Genomic DNA, 10,651 nt, shown 5'->3' with positions numbered 1-10,651 from the left:
TCTATGGGCTCTCTCCATTTTTTTATGATTAAATTTCCAAAAATGTTACAAGAGAGTTTTTGTGTATTTTTTTTTGTTTTTCATACTCTAATGGTAGTCTTTCTTATGTAGGTTCTCTGAAAAAATATTATTATTTTAAAATTATTTATTTCATATAACTTAATAATTATTTGCAAATCATAAAATATTAAACATACATTATTTTGAAACATTTTAAAATAGATGTGCAAAACAAAAATCGGAATAACGATCAATTGTTCTGTCGATTGTTGCAATTTTTTTTGCATATATGCTCAAGCAAATCACCTTTCAATTGTAGATGCATCTCTCGATAACGAACTTGATTTCAAATATCCATAAAATCTCTGAGTTTTGTAGGTATAGTAGAATATGATAAATCGACTTGTGAGGTTCGGTTTGCTTCGAAGTTGCATAATATTAATCTTATTTGGTTACATGGAGGAATAGTGCATGCTCAAAACATGGTACAAAAGAAATGGATGAATAGTGCAGGCTCATAACATGGTGCACAAGAAATTAAACCATAACATGTAACAATGGACTGGCAAGTGTTGAATACCATTTGTATTTTACAGTCTTCAGATTCAAAAACAAATCACTAAAAACTTAATTTCAGAAAATAAAGAAAGATCAATTAACTAGGTACTTTTGTCGACATCAAAAGCTTTGCTGTTTGTTTCAGCTCTTCTTGCCAATCGTTCTCTACATCGGCTTTTTTTTGCATTGCCTTCACCTTCACTCTAGTTTTCGTCTGTCTTGATTCAGAGCATAAACGGAGTGGCAACTCAACCCAGAAAATTGAAAAAATTGGTGGGAATATCAACAACAGTCATACGAAACCACATGAAAAAACGGATCACGGTTTAGGTTAACGGTTTGAAAGTTATAGCCAATTTACCAAGACAGAGCCGGAAGGTAACAAACCTGCAAACAGCCAACTTTGGAAGCAATTTCCCATCAACCAGCAAGGAACTAGAAGATGATCTTTATGTCCTTGGAAAGATCTTGCTTTCAAGTTTCCAGAACATCTTTCAGGTCTAAAACCCAATATTTATAGCCAAAGAAATGAAGAAGACAAAACCAATAAAAAACCACGTCAACAAACCAATCCAATCACTATCATCCTTAGATTTCCGAGGATCATGACCATTCTTCTTCCTACTACCATCTCTAATAAAGAAACACCAGAATATCACTAAACCAACACACACAATCAAATGACAGCTCCAATAACTCCAGCCACAATAATAATACTCAGATTTCTCCCATTCAACGCTTCACATCTCGATAAAGGCTTCCCGCAAACTCTGTTACTCTCGTAAATTGTACAACTGCTTTCTAGTCCACAATACAGCTAGTTAAGCTCACCAATAGATTTCACAAGAAGGCAAAACTGAAACCTAATTCTCACACTTTTCGATTACAAAACAATATCAGCTCAAAAACAGAATTGGATTGCTATCTCCCTAAACCCTAACATTAACGAACAATTCAAATGTGAAACCAGCTGCTCCAATTCAAAATTGAAACCAAACTAGTTTCTGTTTAAACCAATCTATAGAGTTCCATTAACGATATTCTTATCCAGTTTCCATCAAATCAACCTTAACATTAGAAGCACAAAATTGGAACGGACCTGGAGGCATCAGAGTAAGAAGAATCAGAGGAATGGGAGGAGTGTTGGCTTATACGGTATTTTTTCGAGGTGGATCCACTCAACAAAATTGGAAAAATCTGGGATTTGCACATAGAGAAAGTTTGGGAAAGCTGTCCCGAAGAGATGAAAGTTTTTTTTTTCCTTCTTTTTGTTGAATTCTGTCAACCAATAACTGTCTGCCACGTGTGCGGCTCTCTCTAATTCAAAAAGCTCTCTCAAGAAAGCCGACTCTCTGCAAAATCACTTGTTTTGAATTATTTTTAATCATTTTAATCAAGAGAACTCTATGAATTTGTCAAGAGAGCTTCCCATTGGAGGTGCTCTTACACTTGTCAAATGACACTTGAGAGCTTATCTTTCTTGATTTTTCTATTCTTTATTTTATTTTTATAACATTTTTCATTTATTGCTTTGAAACATAATTTACAAAGAGATCATACAAACATGATAAAAAAAAGTTAGGAGTATAATAAAGAACAACAAAACGATGAAAGTTCTGGTCCAGAAAAAAAAAATTATGAAAGCAGATTATGACCATTTCTTTTGTTTCTTCTTCTGGAAAACTTACTCGTACTAACGGATTTGATAATCCGTTATTTTCTGTTTTTCGTACTCGATTGTTTTCCTCGCTAAAGGTTATCTTAATTTTCTTTTTAATTTATTTGGACCAAAAGCCCAATAATTTGTTTCCTCAACTTCAAATATTTTTTTTTGTTCAAACTCACATATTAGTTATTTCGAAAAATACATATAATTTGTTTTTTGCTAAACGAAAAATACATATAATTCTTTGATTTTTGTAATGATTTTTGATTAAATAAAAGAATATGTACATTTAAAAAAAAAAAAAAGTCTTTGCAAAACAACAAGCATCATGAACCTCAACAAATAATCTTTGTTTGTAGATTTTTTTAAAAAAATATGATAAAAGTTAAGTTTTGGTAGTTTGCGCGGCTTGGAGTCTTGGACTTTTATCATTGGACCAGTTCTTCATATTGTTTTGCTAAATTGTTAATATCATTAATTAAAAATGAATAATCATGTCTTACAATGGTTAGAACCTATATTCTTGAGAAGTTGTGAAGCCAATCATGGATCAGTTCATCTAAAGGAGTAAGTTACTGTTCTTAGTAGTACGATCAATTGTGTTGAATACCTGAGTTGTTCATCAATTGTAAACTGAAGATAAAGAGTCTTCTGCTATAGCTTGACAAAAGCTTTATTAGCAAACTGAAGACTTTGTTAAATCTATTATGTTTTTTCTTCAACCGTTGAAAGGGTTCGGTATTTGTAAGTAGCTGCAAGTTGTTTCGGTGTATATTAATAAAAAGTCATGGTAGTAGTAGATTGACGACCAATGGCTCATGTATCACTGAAACCACAATGCTTTTACCTCACTACAAGAATGGATCAGCTATTACAACAGTAATCTAGGAAGATATCCATTACATTAATTAATTAAATTTTGAAAAATTTGCTTCAACGATAGAAGAAGAAGAAAAGCACATATAAAATCCATTATAAATATACCAACTATTAATTAAATATTAGAACTTAAGTACACAATCTTTAAAGAGTTAAGAAAAGAATATATGCTACAGTTTCGAATTATAAAACATTGTGGGCGGCGAAGCTCACAATGACATCATAATAGAATTCAATAACATCAAAAGATTCCACGAGAACGACCACTTTGCACATTAAAAACTTCGATCTGACACATGCTAGATCGTCTCGGCAATGCAAGGAGATCGTTTAAGACAGCTGGATTTCCTTCTAGAAAGAAAAAATGCAAATGTAGAGCAAGTTTCTTGAGATTTACAGAGTTCTCTACAAAGTACCTTGCAACTTTCAGTACACCATCATCAGGTGGGTGTTCGTTTTTTATCTCTACAAATTCGAGCGATGACAGCAAACATTTAGGCACGGACCAGACACTCATTTCAACCATGTCGTCAAGGAAACAAGTTAAACCCTAAAAAAAAAATACATAATATGAGTTAGTATACTAGGATATAACAAGATTTCTCTAATTGCATGATTAATTTGAAACTCTAGGGTAGGTGTAAGTCATTACCAAGGCGATGGATTTTAGATTCGGACAGCTTTCAAGAAGCTTTGTAAAGATGTCCAGGAATGCCAAGGATGTTTCAGATAAGTTTGTTTTCAAATAAGACAAGTTGCAAAACTGTGGCAGTGAGTTTCCTTTCAAGTAGTAAAAGATTAACTGCTTGCAAAAAAGAAGCTGATGAGAAACTATATAGGTTAGCAAAAGTTATATATAGCAAAAGTTATATATGAAGTTCATCGAAACATACCCTCATCATATCCCGAGAGATGATCAGATCCCTAACTCTCGAGATACCGGTGAAAAAATTATGGGCCATTTGTTGCTCTGAACAGCCAGCTACACTTGAAATATCAAAGGAGCTAAGAACGTTAACCTTAACTAAGGAACTCAAATTTCTCATGATTTTACTTTTCGATCTTTCGTAGTTGAAAGTCAAATACTTGAGTCTAGGCGCATCAATCACAAGCCCCGAGTTCTCTCTAACCTTTTCAGAATAATAATTGTACTTACGAATTAAGTCACCAGGATGATATCCTACACTAAAACTGGTTAGTGATTGAGAATGCACTCGTAAAACCTTTACATTATCATTTATCCTAAGAATGGTCAAATCTTCAAGAACGGGGCAAGACGAGATAAGCGACTCCACACTCGCCTCATTAGGATATATATTTCGTTCTAAACACAAAGTCTTAAGATGAGGTAAAGAAACAGACTCAAAGTTACCCATCGATACCCGATAGAGTCTTAAGTGAAGGAGCGTCTCACAGATATAAAGGCTTACGGGCATCACCTCCCAATATTCACGAAAATATACACAACCACCTAACTCAACATCAAGGTGCTGAAGGTTACCCCTAGCGACATAGTCTATCCAAGGCGTGACACAAGACTGACCAGTCTTATCCTTCTGAATAACTAGCTTGAGCTTGTTCAAGAATGACTTTGTTCCCTACAAAAATCTAGGATCTTGTTCGCAAAACGCACAAAGGTATAGTATTCTAGGAACTCATAAGAGTCCAAATCCAACCCGGGAACCAAACGCCAGACACTTTTCCACCTCTTGGATAAAACACTAGTCCTGACAACATCCTTTGTCCGAAGATACGAGAGATGTGAGATATCAAAGCGTTGGGTAATTTGCTTATCAGATCTTCTCTGGCAGGCCGTTCGAGGCATATTCTTTTCTCTTTCCTTGCCTCCATCGAATTCTCTCACAAAACCTAGAAATCTTACGCAAACGAATCATCAGAATTCAGAACCGAGAATAAACGTAAAGAAAATCCAGAAACGAGTGAGGAAGAAGAAGGTGATATTACCGGATGGATCTAGGGTTTTGTACTTTGGAAGATCCGGAGAGCCGATCGCGTGCGATGTAACAAGATAATGATATTAGAGTTTTGATGCAGATATTATGGGCAAACAATATGGGCACCGATTACAGTTGTCAAATAACACTTAAAGAGCTTTACGTTTCGTTAATTTTTTTTTAACATTTTTCATTTATTACTTTTTTGAAACATAATTTACAAATCTTGAAATCTTGTTTTTTATTCATTTTTGCCAAGATTTCAAAGCTAAGAACTTTACTTTGTAATAGCCAAACATTTTCATTTTCTATGATATTAACAGTTATAGCAAAAAAAAAAAAAGACAAACATAATTTACAAAGAGATCATACAAACATGATTAAAAGTTTATCTAATTTAAAGTATTATAAACTACAAATAAGAACAGTAGAAATGTGAAAGCAAACCAGTCTTTCGTTTTTATGACAAACTTTACTCGCTAATGCATTATCAAATCCGTTACTTTCTTTTTTTCGTACTCGCTTGTTTCCCTCGCTAGTTGGTAACGGTCATTTTAGTTTTTTTTCTACTTGGGCCAAAAGCCCAAAAAATACTTTTTTCCCAACTTTAAATCTATATTATTAATTGGGAAGCATCGTGTGAAGTACAACATTGTAAGGGTAATTTAAAACTAACTAAATGAATTTTTGTAATTTAGTAAATTAACAACTACTACAACTAAATAAATATCTTGGATTTTGTTTAAAAAGAAAAATCGAATTAAATCAATAAATTAATAACTATCCAATTTTTTAAAAAATCATTTAAAAATGTTTCCGTAACATATCACGCTATTTTAATTTGAATTGTATATATGTAAACTTATTTATTTTGATAAGATGTTATTAGATAATTCGGAAACTTCAATCTAATTTAATAACAAATTATAATTTAGTTTAAATTTTATACAATTCCCTTAACATTATGATTACAACTTCAATCTATGTTAATTGATTGTTTACAACTTCAATCTATGTTAATTGTTTCTGATTAGTACATATAAAAAATAATTTTACATTATGATTTAGCATATTCAAAAGAGAATTTTTGGATTTTAGATTTGTATTTATCTAGAAAATTCGTTTCTGTATAGATTAAAATATTTAACATTTTAATTAGAATTTAAATGATATAAAGTTTTAAAATATTTTTAAAAAACAGGAAATTTTCATTATTTTTAAAATATATCACTAATCTAAATTTGAATTATATAATAGAAAATATATTTTTAAACGTATTATAATAGTTACAAGCTTTTGGAATATTCATTCTTCTAGATTCGATTATTTCTTTTTTTAAACAGTAAAACAAAGTTTAACTACCAATGTTTTAAATTTTTAATGCAAATATTCAAAATGAGAAAATATTGATTCACAACAATATTCTTTTTTTTTCTTTGAAATTTGAATGACTTTTCTTTGGAACAAACAGTAATATGATTTTTTTGACAGAACATTAATTGTATTCGAACAATAATGACTATCATATTTGCGATAATGCAAGAGGATAAGTTTAATTTTAAAAATACCAAAATTGTTGAGATCATAGTAAATTTTAGCTTTAAAAAAAAAATATTTTCGTCATCCTAAATTTAAAATATGTAATTCAGATTAGTTTTTTACAGAAAATCTAAAATTGAATCCAAATTAAAATCTAATTTTGTGTACAATCTATCTAGAATATTGATTCTTTAAAAAAACTAGATAGAGATTCATAAGTAAATTACTTCATGTTCTAATGATGTTTATTTTCTAATTTTACTATCAATTTATGCGTATTCTTATGGATTTTTCTTTAAGGGTCAACACTAGATTACAAAAAACTAGCCATAGATATAGTTATACAATCTGAAACAATAAACAAAACAAATATAACTTAATTTATTTTTTTATTTTTAAATAAAATCAACAAATTTATCAGTTTATAAAAAGCAAAAATTAGTCCGGGATACCCTACAAGTAAATCACTACGATTTCATGAGGTTGCAATATCAATTTATACAAATTTTGACTTTTAAAATATACTTTATACAATTATTGAAAGGTATACACTAAAAATCGGTTTTATATACTACAATATCTTAAATATATAAATCCAAGATCTACCACAGGTCAATCCCTCAATATTTTTTAATATATTACAATCAGAATATTTAAAAATAACATAATAATATTTAATTTTACGGAATGAAATTATCTGGTGGAACGAGTTTAGATTGATATTCATACGGAACGATAATCTACGAGTGAAATCTTAGAATTAACAATTTTAACACAATTATCAAATCTTAAACACTAAACAAAAAAAAAAAATATTTACAAAACAACTATAACTTAAAATTCAAATTTTTAGTTACAAAAAAATTGACCAACGGTGTACCGCGGAGTAAATTTCACATTATATCATCTAATTGATCAAATTTTAAACAAAAATAATTAATTTGTATATACATCAAACTAACAAAAATACACAGATTTTCCAAATATCTCTAAATTATTTCGCAGTTCGAAACAAATCTAACATTTGATTTACTATGCAAAATACAAATGAAATATAAATAATATAAATTATTAAAAAGTTTAGTGATTGTATCATAAATAACACTATACACTTTTCTATGCACATTATAATTTATATATTACAATATCTTTCACTAAAAATGTATTCCAATACATTTCTTAAAATACGTATGTGCGGGTCAGTTGACTTGGGTCTTGATATTGTGTTTATGTGCCATGGAGATCATTAATGTCGTTAAAATCAATGGTTATTGTAAAGCAGATCGACGACGTGTTCACCAACCAATGGAATCTGATATACGTTCACAAACATTGCTATGGAAGATTGGATTTCAGTTCACGATGAAAGAAATTAACCATGCGATTAATGTCATTCCGATTACTTTGGCAATGAATGTCCGTGTCCAAGAGGCATAGACGATTCAGTCTTCTATTATGGTGATGACTTCAATTCTGCAGAAGCAAAAAACTTGGGGTGTTGGGGATGGTGTAATGGAATCAAATAGCCATCAGTTTCGTTTTCCAACGGAGGTAATCATTAACTTGATCTTGTGTTGTGGTCAACGATCTTGTGTGGATTGGATAATCAAGTTTCATCATTGGCCTATCACCCTCTATGTAAAATATGGAAAGAGAACATCGTCAGATTTCATGATCGGGTCAGGCAGTTGCAATTATAGGCGAATAGAATATATCTTATCGAGTTGTAGAAGATATGAATCAGATTCATTTCCAACAACAGTTAAATTCTTCTTACTAGTCAAAGTAATGCTATGTGGATTTTGGAGTTTCATCAGAAAGATGATAGCCAACAACAAGTATATGGAGGGGGGACATAACAGATATTCTCTGTTAGCCTGTAAGACTAAAAATAGCTTGGTTGCTCTCCACCCCTTCATCGAAATTGTTTCGATTTCCCTTATTTGTGTCAATGGTTGTATTAGAATGTTTCTGTATCTTGTAAACTTTTTATGATATATTATATTTAGTTGGCTAGAAAAAAAAAAAAAAAAAAACGTATGTACGGGTCAGAATCTAGTAATTTATTAAGTTCAAACAATTTATTAAGGTTAAACAATGACTCTAAATGGATGCCATATAGTTGAATGATTGAATTTTTTTGAGTTGAACATCATTCAACTCATTCCTCTGCAAAATAGTAGATGAAAGAGTTGAACAATTTTCCTTTATAATTTGTTTTTTTTTTTTTAAACTTTTTGTTGTTGAATGAGTTGAATTAATTTTCTAACGTATTCATTTTAAATGGTAAAAAGTGAGATGAATAGTCATTTAAAATTTTCTTGAGGATTACAAAGTTTTTCTACAAAGTACTTTGCTAGTTCCACTGCAACTGCCATGAATTTTCCTCTTATCTCTACAAACTCAAGTGATATATAACAACAAACACTGATGCACAAAAGAGACTCTTGTTTGACTCGTGTCGACCATAGTATAATCAGTTAAATCCTACAAAATAAGATACATTAAAATACTAGATAGCATACTTCTTTAAATGCATAATTAAGTTAAAGCTCTAGGGTTGGTGCAAGTCATTACCAAGAAGATGGATTTTAGATTTGGACAGCTTTCAAAAGGTTTTTGCAATGTTTCACGGATTTTCACGTTGGATGAACAAACTTCTGCTTTCAAACAGGACAGGTTGCAAAACTGTGGTAATGATTCTTCTTTCAAGTAGCAATCGATGAACTGCTTACATAAAACAAAAGAAGAGAATACTATGGCTGAGCAAGATTTCGTTTTATAGAATATATATTATATATATGAAGTTCATAGAAACATGCCCTTACAATATCCGCAGAGATGATCAGATCCCTAACTCTCGAGATACCGGTGAAAACATTACGGGCCATTTGTTGTTTTGATAAGCCAACTCCATGAGACATATAAAAGCCAACAAAATTGACCTTAACTAAGGAATTCAAATTGCTTATGGTTTTACTATCCGATAGTTCATGTTTGAAATTCAAATACTTGAATCTAGGGTCATCAATCCAAAGCCCCAGGTATCTTTGACCAAAACATAAAAGCCCTAGACCCCACTCACCAAGATCAAATTCTACACTTAGACTTGTTAATGTTTGAGAATGCACTCGTAAAACATTTACATTATCATCGATATCGACACTTCTAACAATGCTAAAATCTTCATGAGCTGGATAAGATGAGATGAATGACTCCAGACCCGCATCATTGGCATATACATTGAGTTGTAAATGCACAGTCTTGAGACGAGGAAGTGAAATAGACTCAAGACTATCCAAATATACGCGATGAAGTCTTAGGTTAATAATTGTCTCACAGATATAAAGGCTTAAGGGCATATATTCAAAACACTCACGCTTCACAAAAAGACACTCAACACAAGATGCTGAAGTTTACGTGTAGCAACAAAGTCTATCCACCGCGTGATACGATACTGATCACTCCAACTCTTCTGGATACTTAGCTTGAGCTTGTGCAAGCATGACTTCCGTTCCCTAGAGAAATCTACGAACCTGTCCATAAAACTCACAAAGGCATTGTAATTTGGGAACTCTTCAGAGTCGAAATCTAACCCGGGAAACGAAAGCCAGAGACTTTTCCACCTCTTGGACAAAACACTAACAGCTTTCTTTGTCGGGAGATACAAGAGTATCTGAGTTATCAAAGAGTCTGTTAATTTGCTTATCAGATCCTCTCCACATTACATGATTCCTCAAGATTATGGGCCTCCCATCTCATGGGCCCAATAATCCTTAATCTCTAACACCCTCCCCCAGCCATGATACAAGACCTTTCTCATGGGTCCGAGGTATGGGCCCATCGCGGCCAGATTACTGAAGCATGTGTATCGGGCTCAGATACCATTTTAAAGTTACATGAGCTTCCAACCTAAAACCAATTGGCAATAGGTGGAGTGACTCATATCTCTTATATATTAGTCAAGGTCCCTCACATCTTTCAGATGTAAGACATTACATGCTTCCTCAGGATTATGGGTCTCCCATCTCATGGGCCCGATAATCTTTAATCT

The 10,651-nt window shown here is 31.8% G+C and overlaps 3 protein-coding genes and 1 long non-coding RNA gene across 7 annotated transcripts; 1 reads left to right on the top strand and 3 right to left on the bottom strand.

Moving 5' to 3' along the window:
* Positions 1 to 416: 416 nt before the first annotated feature.
* AT5G22608 (uncharacterized protein) lies at positions 417 to 1,908 on the bottom strand. 3 transcript variants are annotated; one of them, NM_001343741.1, is made up of 3 exons: positions 1,658 to 1,839; positions 946 to 1,058; positions 431 to 805 (listed from the first exon to the last, which is right to left on the bottom strand). In NM_001343741.1, the coding sequence occupies exons 1-3, from the start codon at positions 1,768 to 1,770 to the stop codon at positions 783 to 785; spliced, it is 249 nt and encodes an 82-aa protein (NP_001318620.1). In that variant the 5' UTR covers positions 1,771 to 1,839; the 3' UTR covers positions 431 to 782. The 3 variants fall into 3 exon arrangements, with proteins under 3 accessions (NP_001078613.1, NP_001318620.1, NP_001190364.1); NM_001203435.1 differs by adding an exon at positions 1,336 to 1,359 and having other exon boundaries at positions 524 to 1,058; positions 1,658 to 1,804; NM_001085144.2 differs by having other exon boundaries at positions 417 to 1,058; positions 1,658 to 1,908.
* AT5G03465 lies at positions 1,848 to 2,051 on the top strand. The gene has a single exon (NR_142686.1). It is a non-coding gene; the product is annotated as an other RNA (long non-coding RNA).
* Positions 2,052 to 3,188: 1,137 nt separating this feature from the next.
* On the bottom strand, positions 3,189 to 5,134 carry AT5G22600 (FBD / Leucine Rich Repeat domains containing protein). Of its 2 annotated transcripts, NM_001343740.1 has the most exons (4): positions 5,069 to 5,134; positions 3,997 to 4,972; positions 3,756 to 3,905; positions 3,189 to 3,653 (listed from the first exon to the last, which is right to left on the bottom strand). In NM_001343740.1, exons 2-4 carry the CDS (start codon positions 4,537 to 4,539, stop codon positions 3,345 to 3,347), a joined length of 1,002 nt encoding a protein of 333 aa, NP_001318619.1. In that variant the 5' UTR covers positions 4,540 to 4,972; positions 5,069 to 5,134; the 3' UTR covers positions 3,189 to 3,344. The 2 variants fall into 2 exon arrangements, with proteins under 2 accessions (NP_001318619.1, NP_197652.2); NM_122166.4 differs by lacking the exon at positions 5,069 to 5,134 and having other exon boundaries at positions 3,997 to 4,967.
* A 4,004-nt stretch (positions 5,135 to 9,138) lies between these two features.
* On the bottom strand, positions 9,139 to 10,441 carry AT5G22590 (Leucine Rich Repeat protein family; the record flags this gene model as incomplete). The annotated part of the gene is made up of 4 exons (NM_122165.1): positions 9,139 to 9,324; positions 9,426 to 9,891; positions 10,041 to 10,273; positions 10,412 to 10,441. 4 exons carry the CDS (start codon positions 10,439 to 10,441, stop codon positions 9,139 to 9,141), a joined length of 915 nt encoding a protein of 304 aa, NP_197651.1.
* Positions 10,442 to 10,651: the final 210 nt, after the last annotated feature.

Source organism: Arabidopsis thaliana, chromosome 5 (genome assembly GCF_000001735.4).
Source record: "Arabidopsis thaliana chromosome 5, partial sequence".
Lineage (NCBI taxonomy): Eukaryota > Viridiplantae > Streptophyta > Magnoliopsida > Brassicales > Brassicaceae > Arabidopsis > Arabidopsis thaliana.
The sequence above is the reverse complement of the archived record's forward strand: the minus strand, read 5'-3'. Positions and strand labels throughout refer to the sequence as shown.

Excerpts from the sequence above, each read along its gene's own strand:
- AT5G22608 (NM_001203435.1), bottom strand. The coding sequence starts at position 1,770 with ATGTGCAAATCCCAGATTTTTCCAATTTTGTTGAGTGGATCCACCTCG. Across the intron at positions 1,360-1,657 it reads TCTTACTCTGATGCCTCCAG|AAAGCAGTTGTACAATTTAC; the intron begins GTCCGTTCCAAT and ends ATTGTGGACTAG. Across the intron at positions 1,059-1,335 it reads CAGTTGTACAATTTACGAGA|ACCTGAAAGATGTTCTGGAA; the intron begins GTAACAGAGTTT and ends ATTGGGTTTTAG.
- AT5G22600 (NM_001343740.1), bottom strand. The coding sequence starts at position 4,539 with ATGCCCGTAAGCCTTTATATCTGTGAGACGCTCCTTCACTTAAGACTC. Across the intron at positions 3,906-3,996 it reads TCTCTCGGGATATGATGAGG|TTAATCTTTTACTACTTGAA; the intron begins GTATGTTTCGAT and ends TTTTGCAAGCAG. Across the intron at positions 3,654-3,755 it reads ATCTAAAATCCATCGCCTTG|GGTTTAACTTGTTTCCTTGA; the intron begins GTAATGACTTAC and ends TTTTTTTTTTAG.